This window comes from Sardina pilchardus, chromosome 22 (genome assembly GCF_963854185.1).
Source record: "Sardina pilchardus chromosome 22, fSarPil1.1, whole genome shotgun sequence".
NCBI classification, from domain to species: domain Eukaryota; kingdom Metazoa; phylum Chordata; class Actinopteri; order Clupeiformes; family Clupeidae; genus Sardina; species Sardina pilchardus.
The window spans coordinates 22,253,881-22,267,634 of NC_085015.1; the positions used below are offsets into that span (position 1 = coordinate 22,253,881).

General features: G+C 40.7%; 3 protein-coding genes across 3 annotated transcripts; 1 reads left to right on the top strand and 2 right to left on the bottom strand.

Moving 5' to 3' along the window:
• Nucleotides 1–1,534: 1,534 nt before the first annotated feature.
• On the top strand, nucleotides 1,535–2,220 carry LOC134069832 (hemoglobin embryonic subunit alpha-like). Its single transcript, XM_062525944.1, has 3 exons — nucleotides 1,535–1,640; nucleotides 1,741–1,948; nucleotides 2,036–2,220. The coding sequence occupies exons 1-3, from the start codon at nucleotides 1,546–1,548 to the stop codon at nucleotides 2,162–2,164; spliced, it is 432 nt and encodes a 143-aa protein (XP_062381928.1). The 5' UTR covers nucleotides 1,535–1,545; the 3' UTR covers nucleotides 2,165–2,220.
• A 2,054-nt stretch (nucleotides 2,221–4,274) lies between these two features.
• aqp8a.2 (aquaporin 8a, tandem duplicate 2) lies at nucleotides 4,275–6,318 on the bottom strand. Its single transcript, XM_062526062.1, has 5 exons — nucleotides 5,902–6,318; nucleotides 5,397–5,523; nucleotides 5,042–5,256; nucleotides 4,649–4,783; nucleotides 4,275–4,352 (listed from the first exon to the last, which is right to left on the bottom strand). Exons 1-5 carry the CDS (start codon nucleotides 6,147–6,149, stop codon nucleotides 4,310–4,312), a joined length of 768 nt encoding a protein of 255 aa, XP_062382046.1. The 5' UTR covers nucleotides 6,150–6,318; the 3' UTR covers nucleotides 4,275–4,309.
• A 1,937-nt stretch (nucleotides 6,319–8,255) lies between these two features.
• Nucleotides 8,256–12,169, bottom strand: aqp8a.1 (aquaporin 8a, tandem duplicate 1). Its single transcript, XM_062526609.1, has 5 exons — nucleotides 11,841–12,169; nucleotides 11,133–11,259; nucleotides 8,985–9,199; nucleotides 8,549–8,683; nucleotides 8,256–8,388 (listed from the first exon to the last, which is right to left on the bottom strand). Exons 1-5 carry the CDS (start codon nucleotides 12,101–12,103, stop codon nucleotides 8,346–8,348), a joined length of 783 nt encoding a protein of 260 aa, XP_062382593.1. The 5' UTR covers nucleotides 12,104–12,169; the 3' UTR covers nucleotides 8,256–8,345.
• Nucleotides 12,170–13,754: the final 1,585 nt, after the last annotated feature.

Consider the following 13,754-nt stretch of genomic DNA (forward strand, 5'->3'; position numbering starts at 1 on the left):
ATATCAATTTATGACTAAGCACATTTGACTATCTTTGATGTCCACACTGTGATCTGTAGAAGGTTAACCAATCAATGCAAAAGTTAGATTGACTGGATTTTTGTTATATATATATATATATATACAGTATTTGTGTAGAATAATGCATGATCATGCATGCCATCGTAGTCTATTTCATTCATTTGATGTCACATTAAATGGACATTTAATAGACCTTCACAGAAGGAGAATAGGCTATTTCAATACTACTTTAGGACGTGTTGGCCTTAGTAACATGGCAGGGACCAAAAGTGATATATTGTAGTCTAAATGGAGACTTCATGTGGGGAAATCTCTTATTTCTTCTGTACTATGATGTATAGCCTACACTCTTTATCGGGGTGCTATATAGAACCACGCAGGCTTTAAAGAACATTTTAGGGGTTTAATTGATGAGCTCTTAATGGTTTAAAGAGCCATTTGGGGGGTGCCATATATGAAGCATGTAATATAACCATATTTGGTTCATGTTTTTCTAAGACTGTACTTTTTCTAGCCTCATTTTTACTAATATCCTAGGCTACTTTTTAGGTCCGTTTTATTGACGACATCGACAGAGTGGAAATGGCCATTCTTGTTTATTTAATTTCGCTAGAATTTCGTTAAAGTGTTTTAATCAGTTAGATCAATCAGAGTGCGATCATATATAAACCTAAGAAGAACATGAACAATATTTAAACTTGGACTGATATTTCACAAACATGATTGTTGAAGCCAGAGGCTGATGCTGCTCCTCCTCTCAACAAACACGTGTGGGCCAAACACTTATCTCTCCCTTCCATGCGCACACGCGTCTGTTATCGTCACTGGCAACACTTCATTTCGCGGGCTTCATGTGATGGAGTTCATATAAACGCACATTAAAATTTGACCTGATTTAAGGGCGTTTTCTGACTTAATCTGTGATTTTAGTTATAGGGCTGCATTTGCTGAAAAGAGTCAGCTAATGTTAGCAGCCATTAATCATACTGAACTGAAAACCCCAATACTGCTATGAATATAGCTGTGTATTCATTGCCCTTAACTCTATTTGGAATCAAACTATGTCAATCGTACCATCCTACATTTTATTTTTAATTTAAATGTAGGCTATGCATACAGTTTAGGCTACTTGACATCCACTGTAGGCTAAATGAGAGTCTTTCTGTGGTTTCTCGAGTTAAAGTGGGTTGTTTTTAATCGATACGCTATCATGAATATGTTGTTTTATTGCAATTAAGTTGTAATTTCTGCTAATGAGACAGCTAAAGTTGAATGTTTATTATGATTATTCAATCTTCGGTTGCTTTTACACAGCAGACCTAATAAAAACATGTCAATAATTACTTGAAATCATTGAAAATATAATATTTTGCCTTTTTGGGAGTGTCCACTAGAAGGTTCGTTTAGCTGGCAAAGGTTCAATCTGGCATCTGGCCTATAGGGTGTGTCGCCATGCCAGCTAACGTATAAAAAGGGTGCCAATGCCAGGTCATAGGCATCATTTTGGCACTGCCCAGTGAAACGATGAGCCTCTCTGCTAAAGACAAGAAGTTGGTGAAGGACTTTTGGGCCAAGATTTCTCCTAAGGCCGAGGAGATTGGCGATGAAACTCTTTCCAGGTAACCTACAGCTCATCTGAGAAACAAACACAGTCCATTTCTTTACGTTAAACTGGGCATATCCGACAGAAATAATGCCATGTTCTCTTTTGTCTTTCAGAATGATAGTGGTCTACCCTCAGACCAAGACGTACTTCTCTCACTGGAAAGACCTGTCCCCTGGCTCTCCATCCGTGAAGGCGCATGGCAAGAAGGTGATGTCAGGGGTTAGCCTCGCTGTGAAGAACATAGATGACCTCTTAAATGGCCTGCTCGTTCTCGGCGAGCTCCATGCATTTACGCTGAGGGTGGATCCCGCTAACTTCAAGGTACATATTTTTGGTGATCTTCTACAAAAATGTAGAGTGCCAGGAGTTGCATATGCTGGCAGCACACTGATTCCTCTCCTCCCACAGATCCTCTTCCACAACTTCCTGGTGGTGCTGGCCAACAAGTTCCCCAATGAATTTGACCCTGAGCTGCACACTGCAATGGACAAATTCCTCGCCAAGGTTGCCCTGGCTCTGTCCGACAAATATCGCTAAACTGCAGTGATTTGTATCTTGACTAAAGACATTTAATGTCTAACATGAAATAAAATATGGAAATCAAAACAACCTTTGGGTTTCGTTGTAGTTTTTTGTGACTGTTGTACCTGTTAATAATGGAAATTATACCATTGACAACGATGTCATATAATGTGACAAACATAAGAACAACACATTTAGATGACAGAGCAAGTGAACAGATGAAAGCGCGGCGCTTGCACCCATTTAACTTGTAAATATATAGGCTATAAAGGTTATGTCCAATGTTGGATATTAATCTGGATGTTTTTTTTTATTATTATTAATATTTTTTATCAAATATTCGACTTGAGGTGACACATGCTCAATATAGTGCATGTCCTGTCAGTCCATTCGTAAAACAGTGAGATCATGATAGTCACTTATCGCGAAAGGACGTGACCACAGCCCACTCCCCCTGTGGGTGCAACCCGCTCCAGCCCACACCACATGACATAATCATGACACTAGATGTAAATACAGGCATCCCTATGTTTACTTGTTTACATGTAATGTAATTTAGTAGACGCTTTTATCTGTCAGATATTAGATGTTTGTCTTTGGTGGCCTTGAAACGACAAGATTCGTTCAGATTTCAACATCAAGTGTAATTTGGACATTTCTACTGACATTCTTTTTTTTTTTTTTTTTTAACTGCTGGAATTCCATCCAATCCATCTTTAAAATGTTTTCTGTGTGGAAGTTTCTGTGCATTTTTCCAGTTGAAATAAATAAAAATAAAAAACATTCCAATGTTTTCCTGTACAATATGTGGACCATTCGAGATGAATTTATATTTGATATGTTATTTTTATATGTGTATGTGTGAAAATTCAAGTCTATCTCCTGAATCAATAGTCTGCCGATTGCGCACAAGTGTTTGGCGACGTGCGTAAATTGCAGAGATAACAGTTGGCAAGTGAGAGATATGGGCACCAGGCATTCGCTGAATTCAGACAGGCTACGTGAGCCGCTGAACAAGCACCGTCATAGTCTGGGCGAGTCGACCAGTCACAGTCCTTGCGAACTGTGTCGCCTGGACGCAAGTTTAGAATATTTTGGAGGTGCGCGTCAAGTGACGGCGGAGAGCTTGGAGAGGGCACACGGTGGCGCGGAGGGGTCTGCGGGGGTACGCCATCGCCAAAACGTAGAAGCATAAATCAACCTTCATACTTGTTGCTAACGACGCATACGCGTTCGCATCACGGCTGCCAACCAAGCATATTCTGCGTTCATTTGTTGCGTCGGTCATAATATTTTGGGGATGAAACTAGCATGAGAATATCAGCATTAGAATATGATACATAGTCCATTTTTATGTAGCTACTGTTTATCATGCGGATGCCTGTTTCTTTCGCTAATTCCCTCAATCATTTTGTAAACAGCAGTACCAGTTTGAATAACACTTCAAAAAGTAGAGGACTAACAAATTAATTGCCTTCGTCTCTTGCGGAAAGTGTCCTACACAGCCTGCTTTAAATTACGTTGAAAGGTGTTTGCTGACATCTATGGGCAGTAGGCCTATGATGCAGCAACGTTGATTGCGCATGTCTCAAAATTGACAAGGTTGTTATCTTCCGCAACTGATATGTCAACAGTGGCGTGAAACCTAACTCAACTTCAGTTACAAACTAAACACAACCAGCAATGAACATTGAAAGTAATCATAAGCACACAAATAACAGTGAAATGAATGTGCCTTGTTCACTTAGAATATGTTTTGTAATTGCAAGGTATTTATTTATTTGTGGATGAACATGTGAATGGTTGGTGATACTTTACCAAAAAAACATGATGTTACAGTTTCCTAATCACCAACATGAGTAGAGCTTGGTTTAATTATTTGTGAAAAGGGTAATAAGATGTGGGATAACAGTCAAGTCAGCATTTTCCTGTGGCTGCTATTTGAATGAGTAACCAGGTATGTGGCAGATATCTGCAGTGATTAGCCCTTTGGTGCCCTCCAATTGGTACATGTCTGACCTATTCTGCCAGGAAAGAAAAAAAGATATGCAACAAAGGATAGCTGATGTGTTCTCATATGGCAGCACCCAAGAATGCACACAGTACAAATAAACTCTTAAAACGGTCTCTGTACAAAATGCATCTTTATTCTCATGTGTGTTATTTCATTATAAGCCGTATCTTCTCGTCACCAAGGACAACCCTAGAAAACAAAAGAACACATTATTTAGCCTTGCTTGGCACACACACACCCAATGGGTTTATTCTGAAACAATTTTGCCTAATATCAAAGCCTATTATAGGTAGATAGATAGATAGATAGGTAGATAGATAGATAGATAGATAGATAGATAGATAGATAGTCAGATACTTTATTGATCCCCAAGGGGAAATTCAATAATTCATTCATAACAATTATGACATAATAACATTAGATCATTTATATTTAACAGTACATTTCCCTGGAATACAACAAGAAGAAAACAGGGTATCAATCACCTGACTAAGCCTGCTGCCAGTAGGCCACCCGTTAATGGCCCAACCCAGTATACCCAGTGGTAGCTCCAGTAGCCAGCCATCACGGCAGGCCCAAAGGCTCTGGCTGGGTTCAGGCAGGTCCCGGAGACGTCCCCACTACAACAGCAACCACAGCAGCCCATGTCAGAGAATAACACCCATTTGTAGCCCAAGAGGCATGTAGATGAGACATGATGTGACAATCAAAACTGACACACCCAAATGGTTACTTCGATGATTATATGCAGAAGGTACAGGCACTGTAATCCACCATATTTCTGTCACCTTCAATTCAGAAAGTACTATTGAGGTAGGTGAAGTCTTGAAATGTGCAGTGAAGTATTATGGTACTATCAAACCAGTCCTTGAACTTACCCTGCCAAAATGTTGATGATGACCGTGCAGCCCACCAAAAATGGGGCCAAGGGGCTTTTGCTCTTCTCGTTGACAGCAGCAAGCAAGACCACCATGGTGACCAGGCAAGTCATAAAAATCTCCCCGCACAGAGCCCCCTTCAGCTGGTCATCTGATTTGAGGATGTCAAATGCTGCTCCAGTTGCATTCAAATAGTTCTCAGGAGAAGTCATCATCTGAGAAATGAATGTTTGCATGTTAAGCTTATGACCATTTATAATGGAAATCTAGTGGACGTCTTGTGCACAACTTTATGGTTATTTCTGTGAGTGAAACGTTTTAGCTGATATTGTAAAATCATTTTTGCATGACTCACCTTGGACATTCCAGCCCCAATGAGCCCTCCAATCAGCTGACTGACCAAGTATGGAATCACCATTGTAAGTTGCATGCCTCCACACAAGTAAATGGCCATGGTGAAGGGGGGGTTGAAGTGAGACCCACTATAGAAAACAAACACCTCACGTTATATGACATCTGTTCATTCACACGCACAGATCTAACTAGTGGCAACGCCAAACATCTCTGCTATTATAATACTGACTGACACGTGCACACGTCTGTTAATTAATCAATTAAAAAGCTGTCGGTGAGAGTTAGTTACCCACAAAGATGACAATTTAGCCTAAAATAACCATTAGAAAAGATGTGCTATATGAAAGCAAAATGGTTCTATTGCATAGGCCTACTTAATATAATGGCACCCCTAAATGGTTCTTTAAACCATTTTGAAGGGTTCATCAAAGAAACCCCTACGGGTTCTTTAAAGCTTGCATGGTTCTATATAGCACCCCAAGAACCATATTTTAAAGAGTGCCCACCTGATATTATCCATGCATGCCACCATAACTGCCACCGCTAAGCCGTGCACAAGCGCCGGTTGCACCCTTCCCGCGGCCGGCACGTTCTCGATCACGGAGACGCATCCGATGAAAACAAAGAAAGTGGTTCCAATTACTTCGGCGAGGCACGGCTGAATCATTTTTTCGAACGTGTTGGGAGGTCTCGCTGGCTTCTTGTTGCCCTTCAAGGGTCTCTCCAGCTCGCTGAGTTCAACCTTTTCTTCCATGGTCAAGCTTAGTCTAGGCTACCTGTGTTGTCAAGACGTCGGTGTTGGGTTGACTGATATGATACCATTAGAACATCAATTTATAGGCCACTGCGAAGACACAGCCTCATTATCACCTTGACCTAGATTAACCGAGACCTGTTCAACCCAGTTGTGCACGATACTCAGCCTCACTCTTGCCAATAAGAAATAATAAGTGACGAAGGTCAAGCTGCATATTTAATGCAGAGTAGACCATCAGAGGTACATCAAGTGGATCAATTCGACACGCCCCTAACACCAGCATGCGTTAAACGGCTGCACATTTGCTTAGTTTAGATGCATTTGTCCTGCGTATTAATATGACTGCTGATCGGCAGATAATGTGTGTTCAACCAATATTGTTGTTAAAAAAACAATGGGTCACACAAAACGTTGTATGTATTAAGCTACAGATTTATAAATAATAAAGTTATGAGGCGTGTCTTTCGAGGAATTGGTTATCGTTCCTTTCAAGTCTGTATTAATTCACTCCCCCATGTCCAGTGATAAAATGCTGCTGCCCTTTTCATCTCTGCTGAACTTTGAATCTTATAAAAAGAAAAAAAAAAGATGTTCCAGGCGTGGAGTGGAGTGGGAACATTGCACATAGATGTCTAATCACGTGTAAGTCTTCCCCACTTGAGATGTTAGTTTACTATCTCTCTATTAATGATTTATTAATCAACTTTTGACATAGCCATCAACTCCTCAACTGCTCCTACTACTCCTTTTGACATAGCCTACTACTCCTGCAGACAATTGTACACCCTCCAGGTATACAATTAAAGGTATAAAAACAGGTATACTTGCCTAAAAATGCCCACATTTACAGTTAAAACAATAATTAAGAAGTTCCAATCAAATCATGTCTATGCATATCTTGCTCCGACTACACCCAGTGAAGAGAGAGACACAGCACTCCCTACGGATCACTGTTGGAAAGAGAGGTAAAAGTACTATCTTGAGCTCACCAAATCACACAACAATGCACACCAGGATCGACCTCCATGCAAACAGATTAATTTAAAGACATGTCAGAAAAAAAGAGCCTTTCTTTTCATCTAATTGCAAATGTAAATCATACTACTAAATTGAGCTTTTTGCAAAAAGTTTAGTACAAGTATTATGGTGGAGACTGTGTGATGGTCCTATCCAAAGGCTATGAGACGGTCACTCAGGTTCATGGTATCATGAACTCCATGACAGACGTTACCATTGTAAAACAAAATCTGCATGCCTCTGCCAAGACACTAAAACGTGGGTTATGCTGGGTTATTCAGCATGTCAATGAGCAGAAATGCATGTCCTAATCAATGCAAAAACGCTTCTGTCTGGATTATCTAAGTTTCCTGATCTGAACCAATAGAATACAAGGGGGGTGAGCTCAAGGGTATAATGCACAAGCCAAAGAATATGGATGATCTGAGATATGCTGTTCAGCCGGCTCTATGAGGAATGCTCTCAAACCCCCTGCTTTGTGCAACGTTGAGATAGTACAGGAAAAAAACTGCTCTGTTATTAAACGTATGGTGTCAATAATTGTGTATTTCTTTATTTTCTTCTCAGAATAAATGTGGCTCTCTTCAAGATTGGATTTGTTCTCTGTGGTTTCATTGTAAAAAAAAAATGACAGAAGTCCCCCAAAAATGCTTTTTATAGGCTACCTCTTTACTCATCTTTAGCAGGGGTACCAATAAATGTGGAGGGTGCTATTACTGCAACAGTAATAGATTTCCATATCTTTCATATACTGTAGGTGACCTTCAAACAATACACTTTGTTGCCAAGTTATTTTCATGTTTTTTTTAATATTCAAATATTTATTTTCATTGACATAATGATAAGTATATAATCAATCCAAATATAGGATAATAATACATCTAAGCTATTTTTAAAACAAAATTTAACACTGATGTCTCAAGTGCAACCAGTAACCTGTTGACAAATATCACATAGTAAATTGAGTGACAGCACAAGCAACAAATACCTAAACAATGTAATGCCTTGGTCACCTATCTGCTTATTTCATCAAGGTAATATAACACTAGCCATAGCCTACACAAGACGTTCGTATAAAAAATGAAATATAAAAACAGAATTTATTTTAATATCATACAATGTTTTTCAAAGATTACATCTCAGATAGCCAAATAGTAAATCCAGGTTCCATCTGAATTATTTCAAAATAAGACGAGTTTTCTGGTCACCCATCAGCAATCTGGGAAGCAAAACAATGAAAAGAGAACATGAGACAAATACTGTATTTGCCATCGACATCTGCCTCCGTGTATGTTACTGTATGCATTTAATAAAGGCGTCCATTACTTAGTTGCCCTGAAATGTTATGCGTAAAACATATGCGTATGCGTCTATCCTACCTTACAAATGACACAGTCAAAAGAGCGCCGGCGAGCGGCCCGACCCAGTAAATCCAATGATGAGTCCAGTAGTTTGCTGCCACAGCTGGACCGAAAGCTCGGGCAGGATTCATGCAAGCTCCAGAAACTGATCCTCTAAAGAAGGATGAAGTGCATTTTGTTATAGGCCTAGTTACAAGTGCCTCAAACAAATAAAAAAGAACATAAAGTGCAGACAACTGCGCGAGCTTGTAACTATTGGGCAACTGCGTTTTCACCAGTCAGCACAACACCACAAGGAATCAACGTGACAGAAGTGCTCAAACGTAGATCTATTTTAGTACAGTATAAAGTCTAAGTGTCATGTAAGGGTAGCGTCTACGTGCAGAGGTGCATTAGGGAATTTGAAATCTGTTTGAAACTCCAGCGCCCCCCTGAGGAATTGGCAATGACTTACCCAGCGAGGATATTGGCAGACACCGTCAGACCGATAAGGAACGGAGCCAGGGGACTCCGCGTCCTCTCATTTACAGCGCCCATGCAGACCACCATGGTCAGTATTAAAGTCATTAACATCTCAGCAACAGTTGCTGGTCCGATGGCTGCGTTGGTCTGAACTGCGTTAAACGCGGCTCCGGCAGCAGTCTGAAACTTCGCATCTGGAAAGATTAACTAAAGAGAACATGAAGATATCTTATTAGGCACAAATTATTTGACAAACAGGATTCAGATGTGAAGTTTGGTAATGGCGCAGCATGCATAGGCTATTGTACAGTCAGGTATTTTACGCGATTTTAAGCTCATATTTCTGGGGACACCCAGCAATCATCACGACCGCTGCCCATTCCGTGTAGGTGGGCCTACACTGTAAAAGCATAACCTGCCCCCAAACAAAACGAAACACTGCGTAGACTTTTTCTGCCAATAGCTACTGAGGGTAGGAGAGAGCTACCTTTGGTGTTTCGTCTCATAGGTTAAAATAGCCAATGTTACCAATTTGACCTTTCAGTAAATGTGGACCTGCTCTGCAGCAAATTGCACAATTGTGAACGTCTGGGTGTTCCCAGGCTAAAATTTAAATTATCAATCTGGTATGAGTCTGAGGCACTCGAAAAAAAGCCTTTATTAAACTTGGCTAACCATTAAAAATATGCCAACATGTTTCAGTCACAAATGGCCTTCCTCAGGGCAAGTCCTCACTGATTGAAACTTTGTTGGATCTCCAAACTGATGAGCACTGGAGGTGTACTTGTTGAATATCTACACCCAAGCAGCACTCCTGGATATACGAGTTTGTGAGTCTTACAATTATGTTAACGTTTTTAATTCGGCTACTTTAGCGTATGTTGTAGGCTATAATCAAACTAGCCTAGTTTGTTACAAAATGCTTAAATGTTTGGAAAAGCATTTTTTTTCTCAAATAGGCTAAGCCAAAATTTCATAATGGTTGGGCTGGGTTTATCGGGGGGGTTCTATCGCTCTCTCTCGCTCTCTCTCTGCTGTTTTTTGGTTGCATAGGGATTACTCAATAAAATAGGGAGGGTGGCCAGTGCTATCATTCGACAATTCCCAATATTCAACTCTAATTAAAACTCTCCTAAACGCGCATCTGTCATTGGTTGAACTGTTTGTTGTGCTTCGTGGTGCAGACCAGAGATAGCCTACATATAGGGCCTATGGGGCCTCCCATATTGCCAGACAGTACAATGTTGGCGATATAGGCATACACTTCTAGCACAAAAAGGGAAGTGCAGTTTAAAAAGAGTGCACAAGTGTTTGCGGTCAGGGTAACGTTCTGTCTTTCCATCAGCTACTTATTCTTCATTACTCAGCTTTTACTAACCTCACTTAGTCAATTTATTTGACAAAACTCAGGGCTTTCACTAACCAGCAGTTTGCCACTCTGCTCTTCAGTTTGCTTATATATCAGGTTTTTATGTTTGTTTTGCTGACAGCTGTTATGAAGAATACTGTATGGCAGTTGCGGATAGTTATTGAGATTGTAGCTTCATGGGTAGGCAAGGCTAGAAACAGTTAACATGACAATTACGCAAAGTAAGAGGGCAAAAGTTAGGCTATATAAAGGTAAAAAAGAATTCCAAGGCAACACACACAAAAAAAATCTTTGTATGGTGGATTAATGTCACATAGGCCTACCCCTTGATTGGTTTGCCAAGACATCAGCTGTGCAGCCTCGCAGATCTCAAATTGGGTTAATTATTCTGCAGAATATATACATTTACACTACTGCTCAGTGTTGCACTATTATAGCAAAGACTTACTCGAATAACTCGAACGTGAGAAGTGCCTACAAATCTGTATCAAAAACTTAAAACGTTCTGTTTGTCTGATTCCTGTGACAAGTTGATGGTTGTCTCCAAAACACAGCAGATGTCCCGTTATAACCCAGAGAGACTATTTATTAAAAGGCAGGTGGCTATAACAGGAGATAGGCTATATGAGATTGATCGGCTTGAAAAATGTAATCGCCATTCCATATCAGATCTCTGGAAACATAGCTCAATGTTATGTAGGGATGGCTGAGACCATAAACATAAAACCAACATAACCTTGAACCTGAAAGTAGCGTAACCATTTTGTTTACCTTAGCTAACCCAGCTCCAATCATCCCTCCACATATCTGAGCGATAATGTACGGTGCCAGCAGGATCACCTCCATCCCCCCTACCAGGTAGACACTCACAGACACAGCTGGGTTGAAGTGCGCACCACTACAAAAACACATCCATTAGGGAGATGAGCAGATGTGTATGGGACCTTATATCACATCATGTCAGAGACTGTACACATAAAGGATTTTTTTTTCCTGACAGGGAAGACAGCTCCTGAGGTAAATTACATTAGACATCTTTAACCAAACAAATGGCACATGTCATGGCAACAGCCAACAAGAGTGAGTTTAAATTTAGATCTGACAATACCAGATTATTTATTAACATAGCACATTTCTAAGAAATCCTTCAAAAACAATGTTCTCTATAGGCCTATCTACATTAGGAATAACAACACTGAAATGGTAAACTGGGTTACACTGATGGCATTAATAGTGATGGCTGAGTAGTTTAGCCTACATTTTTCAGTAGAAAAGGTTGACAACATCTAAGAAATACTGTAGGGCCCACCATTAAACAATTTTGATAATGAAAAACAGATAAAGCCACAATCTTACATGCTATATAGTACGGTATCTTCTACTGTAGCCACCTGAGTTAGGCTACTTTAAATCACATAAAGTTGTTAATATCTCAGAAACTGGGATAAAGAAGCAACCATGGCCATTGGTTATTCCTACCTGATCTCCCCAAAGACGGCAATGGCGATGGCGAGTGCCAGGCCATGTGCCAACGCAGGCTGGACGCTGCCAGTGATGCCCACATTCCCAATAACAGAGCAGCAGCCAGCGAAGATGAACAGACTTGAGCCCAGCAGCTCCGCCAGGCAGGGCTGGACATAGCGCTCGAAAATGCCCGCGATGTTATTCCTCCCTCTGGCCGTCTTCTCGGCCTCTGTGCTGGCCATGTCAAAGATCTCCGTCTTGGACTCCGTCACAGACATGTTGTCCTGCTGCAGGTGGTGCTGCTGAGTTTATGGACGAGAGTGTCAGACTGAGGCAGATACCAGGGGGGCCAGTGCTGATAAAGGTCCACCAGAGGGAGGAGGAGTGTGTGTGTGTGTGTGTGGGGGGGGGGGGGGGGGGGGGATGTTTTGGATGGAGGGTGGCAGGAGTGGTCTGTTCCCATGATGTCTGATCCAAACCTTTATACACTGTTCGCATCTCAACAGCAAGCAATGAGGCAGCAGAGTATGAATTGCAACAACAAGTGAGATAACTGATTAGAGATAGCTTATCTTCTTATCTAAAATACTGATTAAACAGATGTGGTACCATCGTTATGTTACTGTACATTTTAATGGGACAATTGAATCATTACAGCCAACAAGTATTTATGGTCCACAATTAACACCCTTATGTAAGCTAAATTCCATGAGCTACATCAATATACAAAATGATTAGATATTAAATAAGTTAGAGATTAAATGGCACGCCTATACAGTAAGACCAGTACTCAACACAGTTCTGATATCGCGCACACATTTTGTTTGTTTGTTTAGGCTTCCTTTCACTTCTGTTCTAAGGTTCAGTCCAATTTTCACACAGTGGAGGTTCCAACTCCATATATGACTAAAGAGACCGTGGCAGGACTCAAACGTTTCCTCTGCTGTGTCTCACCTGTGATCTACAATGGCCTCAATTTCCGTCATATGCATGCGAATCCCTCCAATCATTTGAAATGATTTTACGGCATGCACGCTGCCACACGCAAAGGACATATAGCCACATTTGACCTCATCAACTGGATCATCCTTTAGCTATAGTAGTTCATATTGAAGGGTCAATTTGTTTGTTTACTCTTCCTTTCACTACAGGTACTGTTCTAAGGTTCACATTGTGTAGGTTCCAACTCCATATATGACTAAAGGAGTCCTTAGTAGGTATCCTTTCCAAAGAAATACTCCCCCCGCACTAGGACGGCACCTGCCAATTAGGAAGCCCGTGTGTGAGAGGTTTTCTACAGAAGGAGACTCAAATGTTTCCTTTGCTGTATATCTCGTCTGTGATCTACAATGGCCCTAATTATCGTTGTATGCATGCAAATCCCTCCAGTCATTTGAAATGATTTTACGGCATGCATGTTGCCACACACAAAGGACATATAGCCACATTTAACCACATCAACTGGATCATCCTTTAGCTATAGTAGTTCATATTGAAGGGACAAACATTTTTGTTTGTTTACTCTTCCGTTCTCTACTGTTCTAAGGTTCACATTGTGTAGGTTCCAACTCCAAGACTAATAGAGTCCTTGGCAGGTGAGTATCCTTTCCAAAGAAATACTCCCCTGGCACTAGGACGGCACTTGCCAAAGTTGCCAATTAGGAAGCCCGTGTCTGAGAGGTTTTCTACAGAAGTTGACTCAAATGTTTCCTTTGCTGTATGTTGTCTGTGATCTACAATGGCCCTAATTCCTGTCGTATGCATGTGAATCCCTCCAATCATTTGAAATGATTTTACGGCATGCATGTTGCCACACGCAAAGGACATATGGCAATTTGACCTCATCAGTTTCATCATCCTTTAGCTATAGTAGTTCATATTGAAGGGACATTTTTGTTTGTTTACTCTTCCGTTCTCTACTGTTCTAAG

Excerpts from the sequence above, each read along its gene's own strand:
- LOC134069832 (XM_062525944.1), top strand. The coding sequence starts at position 1,546 with ATGAGCCTCTCTGCTAAAGACAAGAAGTTGGTGAAGGACTTTTGGGCC. Across the intron at positions 1,641-1,740 it reads GGCGATGAAACTCTTTCCAG|AATGATAGTGGTCTACCCTC; the intron begins GTAACCTACAGC and ends TTTGTCTTTCAG. Across the intron at positions 1,949-2,035 it reads TGGATCCCGCTAACTTCAAG|ATCCTCTTCCACAACTTCCT; the intron begins GTACATATTTTT and ends CTCCTCCCACAG.
- aqp8a.2 (XM_062526062.1), bottom strand. The coding sequence starts at position 6,149 with ATGGAAGAAAAGGTTGAACTCAGCGAGCTGGAGAGACCCTTGAAGGGC. Across the intron at positions 5,524-5,901 it reads GCATGCATGGATAATATCAG|TGGGTCTCACTTCAACCCCC; the intron begins GTGGGCACTCTT and ends TGTTTTCTATAG. Across the intron at positions 4,784-5,041 it reads ATCATCAACATTTTGGCAGG|TGGGGACGTCTCCGGGACCT; the intron begins GTAAGTTCAAGG and ends TTGCTGTTGTAG.
- aqp8a.1 (XM_062526609.1), bottom strand. The coding sequence starts at position 12,103 with ATGTCTGTGACGGAGTCCAAGACGGAGATCTTTGACATGGCCAGCACA. Across the intron at positions 8,684-8,984 it reads TCTGCCAATATCCTCGCTGG|AGGATCAGTTTCTGGAGCTT; the intron begins GTAAGTCATTGC and ends ATCCTTCTTTAG. Across the intron at positions 8,389-8,548 it reads TTGACTGTGTCATTTGTAAG|ATTGCTGATGGGTGACCAGA; the intron begins GTAGGATAGACG and ends TTTGCTTCCCAG.